This window comes from Abramis brama, assembly GCF_963993115.1.
Source record: "Abramis brama genome assembly, chromosome: 14".
Classification (NCBI taxonomy): domain Eukaryota; kingdom Metazoa; phylum Chordata; class Actinopteri; order Cypriniformes; family Leuciscidae; genus Abramis; species Abramis brama.
Genome location: NC_139976.1, coordinates 19,807,671 through 19,818,587, shown reverse-complemented (window position 1 = coordinate 19,818,587; position 10,917 = coordinate 19,807,671). Strand labels below are relative to the sequence as shown.

At 35.4% G+C, this 10,917-nt stretch overlaps 1 protein-coding gene across 2 annotated transcripts; it reads left to right on the top strand.

Annotated features, from left to right (window-relative positions):
• The first annotated feature begins 530 nt into the window (after positions 1-530).
• Positions 531-7,442, top strand: ppp1r3cb (protein phosphatase 1, regulatory subunit 3Cb). 2 transcript variants are annotated; one of them, XM_084134850.1, is made up of 2 exons: positions 531-629; positions 4,865-7,442. In XM_084134850.1, exon 2 carries the CDS (start codon positions 4,893-4,895, stop codon positions 5,805-5,807), a length of 915 nt encoding a protein of 304 aa, XP_083990976.1. In that variant the 5' UTR covers positions 531-629; positions 4,865-4,892; the 3' UTR covers positions 5,808-7,442. The 2 variants fall into 2 exon arrangements, with proteins under 2 accessions (XP_083990976.1, XP_083990975.1); XM_084134849.1 differs by lacking the exon at positions 531-629 and adding an exon at positions 3,472-3,710.
• The last annotated feature ends 3,475 nt before the right edge of the window (positions 7,443-10,917 follow it).

Here is a 10,917-nt window from a genome sequence, read left to right as displayed (position 1 = left end):
TACTGCTATTCTTGCTATAGCTCTGTAAATATTGCCACACTATGCAAAACTACCCACACTTCAGTTGGTCTACCTCAGGTCACTGAGGAAGTGACTACGTAAAAAAAAAAAAAAAAAAAAATTAAGAAAGAAAAAAAAAATGACAGACTGAAATGACTAAATGACTAAATCCTTGCAAGCTCTGTCTTGTTTTGGACTCTCTTTGGCTGAATACATGTTTGCATGACTGCTGATATCAAGCACACTCCCTGCATTGTTCAACCTACCTCAGGAAATCATCTATAACCAACACCAATCGCTGTGAAAACAGTAAGCCTGAAAGTCAACCCAATACTCAAAATGTTAAATAAAGCCCCAAACATAGTTATAGTCCTGTTTATGTGAGGTAAATTAATACTGACCATCATCATTAACAGTGTAAAGAGAATGTGATTTGATTAGTGTATTTCAGCATTATGCTGATAGCTGTAGCTAAATATTGATTGTGAAGGCTGTCTGTGCGCTTCCTGTTTTGCAAGTGTGCTTAATGGGCCAATAGTTGCTTGAAGTTTCCACTCTTGAGATAGAGACTAAAGTATTGGCAAAACTGTCTCAGACGTATCAAAAGGAGTAGAGGAACTTCTTAAAAGGTAAAAAAAAAAAATATTAGCCTATATTTCGTCCAGATATCAGTTTTTTGAATGAATATACTTGCAGTGGACTCAAAAACGTTTTATTATTATTATTAATAATATATTTGTTGATTATGTGTCTTTCATTTCAATGGATTTTGAAAAACTTTATATAATTATGAGTTGTCTTTTTCTGGCTCATGCACTTATCCAAAGCATTAACTATAATAAAATATTGACCAAGCAATAATTCTTATATAAATTGCCTTCAAAAATAGGTTAAGGTTAGCAGATAGAATATACAGTTTTTATAATATAAACATCATTATGTATATGGAATGTCCCCATAAAACATGGAAACCCAACGTGTGTGTGTGTGTGTGTGTGTGTGAGAGAGAGAGAGAGAGAGCTAGCTTTTAGCTTTTATTTTACTTGTTTAATATTATAAGTTTTATAAGTGTTTATTGCCCAAGTCATAGGTGTAGCCACGGGGGTGTGCCAGCCTGCCAGGGTGTACCGGTGCCACACCTAAAAATAGATGCATAATTATTTTCTGCAAGTCTTAATAATTTTTTTTTTTTTTTAAATCTAAACTCGGACTATTGTTGTTTACTTACAATATTTGTAAATGTAAAATGTAATTTAATTTTTAAATTATTATCGTTAAAAAAATATCTGCCGACATTCGGACTGCCAACCAATCCGCAAACAGCCGCCGACTGTTGTGCTATTGAGGCAAGCGCAGAGGAGAAATGGAAACAATTGAGCGCAGTTCACACAAAGAAACTTAATGAACACGAGTCCTGAATACCATCACGATTGAAAATGTGACACTGATTTCATGATATGACAGTTCAATAAACAAGTAATTAATATCAAGTCACATACATTTTAGACACAATATTGACTGTTTTTGTTCTATTTGTGCAGCGAAAATAGTTTCAAACAAAGATCACAGCAGAACCACAGCGCATCTCACCGGAACACATAACCGCATTATGTGAAAAGATTTCAAAGTTTTAAGAGTCAAAGATTCAATGACACATTAAACAACTGCCTCATTCCTGAACGATTCAGCTGTTTGAACGAATCATTTGAATAAATGACTCAATAACTCACTCATTAAGACGGTCACCTGCCGCCCTCTACTGGTGGTTTAGTTTCGTGTTTAAAAGTAGGCTATCATTCTTTCCAATATTTAATATTTGTATATTATAAAAATATTTAAAACAATCTCATAACATTATTTAATGCAGTTGTAATTTTTCAGTGTAAATTAATTAATTTGATTGGTAACAGCCATATAGAGTCTTATTATTCCAGTTGAATTTATTGATCAAATTAAAGAATTTAAAATGAAAGGATTAGGGAAAAATGCTCTTTATAAAGGTTAAAATATCATAAATATGCAGATTTAAATATGTAAAAACTGACTGAACACTGATGAGAATATTGCTTCAGAATAAATTATTTTTACAACACACAAAAAACAAATCCTATTTTTTTTCTGGACAAGCAATTTTTTTACTTGGACAAGTGAATGACCGATTTACTTGTTTGAAGGACAAGCACATGAAAAGACTTAATGTTGATCCCTGAGTTATATTTTATATGGGCCTAGTATTATGGTTATGTGGAGAGCCTGAGTATAGTTTTACACATCAGCCCAGTCTATTCTGTAAAGTTAGTGATACGCCGGGTCGGGGTTATTTTGCACATTAATCTGACTAAATGTGGCACACCCAGTTATTCTTCTGCACATCCAGAGACGGTTTTCTGGCTACACTAGTGAGTTAACTTATCAACATCATGAAATACTGTACTCTGTATTTTGTTCATTCTTATCATAAATAATAGTCATCTTGTGATAATAATGCATTATACACTTCGTAAACTGTTGCGATATGGATCTGGCTAATGTAGGTCACATTACTCAATAGACTGCTGTCATTGCAACATAGGCCTACAGTATATTGACCATCCACTGTGACAGCAATAGAGCATGACAGCTTCATAAATGTTTAACACCCACAAATGACAGATTGGTATGAATGCTCTGTGAATAATCTTTAACACCAATACTTTGATCTCGCTTTTATGAACAGGGTTCCCACTCATTTTGACCAATGATTTTCCATGTTTTACAGACATTCATGATTATGGGGTAATGTTTCTAAAATATATATATATATTTCAAAGTGATTACACTCACAAAGAGAAATTTCTAACACAATTGGAAAATTCTGAATTTTCCCCCCATTTCCCTGACATTTTTCCATTCATGAAGATTTCTACCTAATTTAAAAAGTGGGTTTCTACCTATTTGCATGTAGATTATAAAAGTGTAAACTTGACAAGCTAAGGGGAAGGGAAATGACAGGCCAGATTCAAGCCTGCATCTCCATGAGCCATTATGTTACGAGCATATGAATTACCGACTGTGCCACAACTACAAGCAGCAGTTTCCTTGTTGTGCCAAAGTAGGCTAAGCAAGCCTAGTAGACTTGCAAAAATGTGACAAACTAACAACCACCTTATATCTAAATGTGTGAAGTCCGTAGCACTTCAAAATATATTTATAATATTTATAATCCTACAGTGACACTCATCTATGCAAAATAATAAAGCAAAGGAAATTACTCTGATCCACAAACCGCGCATCATCGGATCTACAGGCTATCTAAATTTAGGTGACGCTCTTCTCCCGCCTCTATCGCAGCTCTCACCGCTGGGCTGATCTGCCAGTGCCTTGCACGCGCGCCATGGCTGATTTTTTTCCTGAGCGCTGATTGCTGGAGCACTTCGCTCTCGTGCTCTCCCATTGGCTCTCAGGATGGGTTACCGTGAACCAATGCGCTCAGAGGCTTGATGTACCAGCTGAACGCTCGCTTGACTTTTGCAGTACAGCTGGACCGCGAAGGGGGCGTGCCGGTGCCGCAGTAAGCGACTGTTCGTCAGCGGGTTTTTAGTTATGGTGGTCGTCACGTTTTTAAATGAAGTTTAAAAGCACGTAGGAAAAACCTGTACTTGTTCAAACTATAGAAGAACAAACGTCTGTCGTTTGGGAAACAAACCACGGGTTTCAATGAATTGCACCAGGTAAGAATACATAGTGCGTCATAGTGCAGCAAGGGGGTTTATCACTTCTCACTGATCGCTGGAAAAGATTACCTCTGAATATCACTTATGATTTAGATTCAATTTAAAATATAATTTTTTACTTAATTAAATTATTACTTGGACATTGCCAATGTTAAACTGTTCTTACTAGTATATGTTTATGTTGCTAGTATTTTTTTAATTGCTGGAAAAATTGTAATAGCTGGTGATAATTGTTAACGGTCTTTTTCAATTCCTCTAGTATCTATAGATATTTGTAAATTCATCAGATACTAGTAGGCTATTTGTTCCAAAAGTGACTACTAGCCTGCTAATCTATTTGTCATTATACTTCATATTTCATTTACTAATAGTTACTACCCTATAGTCACAAGGTAACTATTCTATTCTATTCTATTTTTATTTTTATTTTTTTTAAACTAATTTTACCAGTGAATTCTAATGGAGTTTCATACATTTCACTTCTATTCATGTCTAGACTAGTATTGCATATGTTGTTTAAGTATGGGTACTTATTCTACTTTCTAGTACATATTCTAGTTTCTAGTCTCTGTTATAGTTTTACTAGTACTTGTTAGATAGTAGTACTTATTTATAAGACACTGTCTATCCCAAATGTAACCAGTAATATTTCTTATTTGAAGTAATGACTAGCCAGATTGCCTACGTTATAAGTACAAATCACTGTCTATCCCACATGTAACCAGTAATATTTCTTATTTGAAATAATGACTAGCCAGATTGCATACGTATAGGTAAAATATCAGACAAAAAATTTACCTAGTAACAATTGAAATGCACACTAGTGTCTAACAAGGTACTAGTGACTTTTAGTGAAAACTGGAATCGATATTTTAGTTTTGTATATTTTATACTTTGTTGCTTTTGGATTTATCCCAATTCTTAACTCTACATCTGGTATTTTTTCATATATTAAAAATAAATATTTTATAATTTGAAAAGCTTAAATCAACAGCTATGGCTAATTTTTTTTTAAAAAAATATCTTAATCTAGCTGCACAATAGTGGTTTTGTTAACTCAATCTCTAAATTCTGGGCAAGTCTTTATGTGACTGTCACATCTCCTGCTTAATTGGTCACTGTAATGTTTTTCACCATTGTCTTCATGACAGGGTTCTGCAGATACTGAACCCCAGGCCAATGCCAAGTCCAATTATGCCTGTGGATGTGGCAATGAGAATCTGTCTGGCACACTCACCGCCTCTTCGCAGTTTCCTCAGTTCATATGAGGACTGCAAGTCCAGGTACTTAGTCAACCAGTACAAACCTCTGCGATCCTGCATCAGCTCCAAGACCGACGTGAACACTGCCAACCTAGGATGGAAGAGTCCCGAGACCAAAGCTAAAAAGAAAGTGGTTTTTGCTGACTCCAAAGGCATGTCTCTGACAGCAGTTCATGTGTTTAAGGAATTCGAGGAAGACCCCATGTTAGACCTGCAGTTTGAATTATCAGACCTGGAGGATGCCATTGTGGGCCTAAAGGCTGAGGAGAAGGAGAAGAATTTTATTTTGGACTTTCCTCAGCCTGCCGCAGACTATTTGGACTTCCGAAACAGTCTAAAGAAGAACCTGGTATGCTTGGAAAACTCTATAATTCAAGAGAGATCACTCACCGGCACGGTCAAAGTGATCAATGTAAGCTTTGAGAAGGTTGTCCATGTGCGAATAACATTTGATTCATGGAAAAGCTATGCTGACATTCCTTGTACGTACATGAATAATGTTTACGGATGCGAGGATGTTGACACCTTCTCATTTTCCATCGACCTTCCAAGTTCTGTGGCCCCACATGAGCAGATGGAGTTCTGCATATCCTACAAAACGCATGATACGACATACTGGGACAATAACGATGGGGAAAATTACAAGCTGGTACATACAGAGAACGACCCCAGCCAGGCTAATGTCACCCAAACGACGACAACAGATTTTAAGAATCAAGGCAAACGGCCAGAGATGGAGTTTGATCAGTTCGGGAGCCCGAGAACATCTAGTGGATTCTTCCCTGAGTGGCAGAGCTGGGGTCATATTGAGAACACCACCCCCTACTGGTGACAGTTCAAGACCCTCTGATGAATTTGAAGTAAATCTTGTAACAAGGGCAAATGCAAATGGAGCGCTGTGTTCGTTTCAAAATTGACTTCTGAAAAGTCGAGTAGAGTAGAAAGAAATTAGCAATGACACCCTCAAAAGAAAACTCTTTTTGGCCATGTTTGTCCAAATTATTTCATTGTTGGTGTATGTTTTTAAGATACACGTTTAGTTTAAAATTAGATGTTTGGGCTCTGAAATTATGCAAATTTGAGACTAACCATGTTAACCATATGGCAGTTACTCAGAATGAAAAATGTTGGTTTATGTTATTTTTCTAATTTTGTAGCACACTATGTACGCTATTCTGTAGATCTGACATGAGGTAAACCAACAATTTTCATAACATAGATGCCTTCCTTTGTGTTGTTCTGTGATTAACTGTAATACAATGGCATCATTTCGGATATCTTTACAAATGTCCTTCTATAAAGTGAACAATTAGCACTTACTCTGAAATAGATTCTTCAAAACACTATATTGTTACCTTGAAGGGTAATAATTTTGTTGTTACCCATCTGAAATCACTGAATTTTTGGGAACTGGACATAAATATGTAATTTAAGTCATCCTTAAAATGATGGAAGTTCTGTCATTTACTCAACTTCATTTCATTCCAAACCTGTATGCATTTCTCTATTCTAGCACAAAAGAAGATAAAATATAATGATATATAAAGAAAGTAAATGGGGTAGAATATTGTTTTGGACCCCACTGACTCTCTTTGTCATTGTATGGACAAAAACAGTTCTTCAAAATATCTTCCTTAGTGTTCCACTGAAGGAAAAAAGTTGTAAAGGTTTAAAGGTTTAGGAGTAAATGATGACAGAATTTTCAATTTTGGGTGAACTGTCCTTTCAAGAGCAGCACTGCATAAAACATGTTATTCTCAAATTATGGAAGTGGAATAATCTGGTACAATATGAGATTGCTTCATATTGAAGTTTTTGTATCTCATTTGATAGTACCAGTTTATCGGTCACTTTTTAGTGAATGCACTAAGCATGATGCATTATAAGGGAGTCCATGAGAGATAATGATACCCATTAAGTGCTAAATCCCTGCTGTTGCACTTTCGATTTTTCCTACGTCTGATCTACTTTTTTAAAGCTCCACTCTTAATGTATTTTACACTTCTTTCCTACAACATTTTTGCTGCTATGGTTTTTGTGCATGCTGCATTGTGATTTATGACCCGTGGTGTGTGGAAACTCTCCAGTGTTATTTGGAGGATAGAAGATGAGGGACTTTTGGATGTAACTTTAAGGAGGTCGTAGTATGTGAGGAAGAGTGGCTAAGGAGAACGATAATATTGAATGAGATTGTTGCCTTTTTCATGATTATGTCCCCCCTTTCACTGAAATAGAAATATCGGTTTAGGTTGACGCCTTGAACAAAGGTGATGGTGGACTGTGATGAACAGTAAGCTGCTGTAATTGCGGAGAGGGATCATGTAGGTTGAATGTAAAAAGGGGCCTACACAAGCCACAGTGTATGCCTACATATTTTTCTACTGCAAAGAAAGATGTTTGTTTGAAAGAATGTTGTACTATACTCTGTGTTCCTATTAGAAATAAAACCTAATGTTTCTATGATGAATGAACTTCTGCTTTTTTTTTTGTAAATATGGCATGTTTTACTTCCACTTCTTCAGATTAATACCATCACTTCACTATCAGAGTGAAATATAAGACGACTCAGAATATACAAATATTAACTTCCAGGGCTCTGGTTTAATGACTGTAAATGTTATGTTTTGGTTTGTATCTGCATGTTTTGACATTTTAGGGTCTATTAATCCTGAATGTGAGGAATAAATAGCTGTTTGCCTCAAAAAGGAGAGAGAGAAAAAAGGTGTCTAGTGAGCTCATAACCCTATGGGCTTACTATTCTACAACATGTTTGAACCAAATTACAAACGAGCAGCAAAGCATTATTTCACAATCATGGTATTGTGTTCAGTGTAGGTGATGCAGTAATTTAAATCGTGTGGTACAAGAAAAAGAACACTATGGGGAGGCATTCTGTGTAAAAGGGCCCTTTCAGTAAAGAGCTGGCACTGTGCTCTATTACAGGCTTCTTCCATTAGAAGCATCACAGCAAACCAGACTACAGCCATTAAACCAGAGTTGCTGAATCTCATGATCCAGAATCATTAAACTTCTGCCACAAGATGGAACAATAGTTACTTTATATTGTATACAAATAAGTGGTATAGAATATTAGCATTTTTATAGGGTATTGCGGTGTAGAGGTTAAAGCTCAGGGCTAAAAGCCAGAAGGTTGCTGGTTTGATTAACATAAGGATTGACCTATGAGTTGTTGCCATGTGCCCTTAAAACAATTACTTCACACAGGCTGATAAGGGGAGATCATCCTCATAATAAGTTTGCTGTAAGATTATCCTCGTAATAAGTCTGTTGTAAGTCGCTTTGGATAAAAGCAGCTGCTAACTAAATTAACTTTACTATAGGGATCACAATTGTGTAAAGTCACAAATTGTTTCTTCAACACAATAGAGTCCTAATTCAACATAATTCACTGCAGCCTTCATATTGTTTGCAATGACTTTTCAATGAAAAGTATTAATCAGATGATTGACAGTGCTTTAAGCTAATTATATGGGTTGATTACCGAAGTACAGACCTGATTAATGACAACAAGCCCTCCACATTACATCAACTAGTCCTGTCATTCTCATCCTATCATTCTGATATGTTGCTACCCTGATATATTCTCGTGGGTACCTGACAATTTTGCAAAAGACTACAGATCAGTCTGTTGATTTAACAGTAAAACACCACCATTAGCACCTATTTATCTAAGCCTCTTTATTAACACACATATTTGATCTATACTGTATGTAGAATAATGATTCAAATAATGAATGCTAAGGTATTAGCATGTGCTAATAATAGGTGCCTGGAGTTCAACCAACTAAATGTCAACCTCTCTCACAGTCTCTTATCTGTAACAGGTCTTAGAACTTAATGTAGAGATTTTTCGGAAGTAGGCTATGCCTGTTAAACCGACAGCATTGTGGCTCTCTGATTAAACATGACACACTGGCAAACAAGTGGCTGATTAAAATTCCAGCTTTCATTTTACTGCTTGTCTACCACAAGTAATTTCAAGTAAACAAGTATATTTCTTCACTGAGAGATTGCATAAAAATGATAATAAATTCAAGTCAATAGTAATACATAATGTGTGGCCGTTTGGCTACTTTGTCACCTTAATTTCTTTAGCGTTTTTTATAATACAGATTGTTTCAAAGCAGCTTTACAGTGATAATAGGAAATTAATGCAACAAAGATTGTTTTGGCTGTACAGCAGCTCTAGAATAAAGTCAATGTCCAGCTTAACGAAAAAGAAGTTTATTCAAGTGTTCTATTAGTATACTTCTTTTAAACTAAAAATAAAAAAAAGTATATTTTCAGTCTACATTTTATATACTTAATCTTAAAAATATACTTTATGTACTTCTCAGAAATATACTTAAAATTACACTTGACTTATACTGAGAGAAAAGTCTAAGTATATTTGGCCTGTACTTGTACTCAATATTTTGATCAAGATATATAAGATTATAAAATTATAATCAAGTATTCAAAGTATAGCTTGGCTTGTAGTTGTGTTAACCCTTATGATTACATAGTTTTTCATATACAGTCTTATGAAACGTACGTTGTTTGAAAATATTGATTAGAATATTGATATAAAACAGATATGTTTCTAATTATGCGTATCTGAATAGGCTAGTCCACTGGTAGGAATTTACTCCAATTCTACTTTTCCCCACCATTGACTGAATATTCCAGCTATCCATGTTTTCACTGTTATACAGTAACAGTATACAGTTATCATCTCCATGTAAACTTCAAAAATGTGAATCTAGTCAAGTCTAGTTGACACGGTCTCTGCTGACACTTCAGGGCTGCGTTGTGGTCATGTCTAGGCACAGGTCCTTCATCTGATCTGGATACGGCCTGGGTCCGGCTGACTATGGTAAACCTCTAGATAAACAGAGAGACTAATATTAGCGTAGATGCCATTCTTCTTATTCATTTACTTAAAGAGTAAATCAGGTGTTATGGGAAGTGTTCCCGGTTCCGGCTGACCTAATTTATGCAGTCTAACAATCATTTTACATGATTTGAATTATAGAAATTGATGATGTGTTATGTGTATGCCAGGTTAAAGAGATGTGTTTTAGACGCGAAGGACTATAGCTAAATCGCATTTAATGCTTTGTAAGTAATTAGTAAGATTTTAAAATGTATACAATGTTTAATAGGGAGCCAATGCAGTGTTGATCATCCATCAAGTGTTACACAGTATTCTAGGTTATTATGTGCAGTGGTTTTTGGTCCAATAATTAGAATCTCTGTTTTTTCAGAATTAAGTAGTAGAAAATTATTAGTCATCCAATATTTTATATCAGCTACTGTATGCATCACGTCAATTTTGTGAATTGGTAAGTTTCGTTGAGGCACGAAGAAATATAGAGCTGAGTATCATCAGCATAACAGTGAAAGCTAATGCAATGCTTCCTAATGATATCTCCCAAGGGGAGCATGTACAGAGTGAAAAGCAACATTACCCTAGTACTGAGCCTTGAGGTACCCCATACTGAACTTGATTGATATGACTAAAATACTTTATAAATATAATATGATAAATTAAATATAATTTAAAAATACTGCTGTTATTGTGTCACGAAATAGTTTTAAGAATTTTTCAGTCGAGAATGTAATTGATTAAAGCTCAAATATGTGGTTTATTTATAAAGATAGCGCCTATTTTAAAATTGTATCCAACATTTTCGGAGTTGTGAGATCCAGGTGATCACCGGGCGCTCAGTGCTCATATACCCCGCCTGGAACAGCCCTTCCGTCCTTCTGAACAGTCCTTCTGACGTTTGCCGCTGGCTCTGATGTCTCTAGTCTATAGTCTATAACTTGTAGCCTATATAGTCTAGTCTCGAGATATAATTCGTTCTTGTGTTTATCTAACAGGTGATCTTTGGTCTCTTTAATCTATAATTTGTTCCCTTGCAAATCTTTTGTCTGAG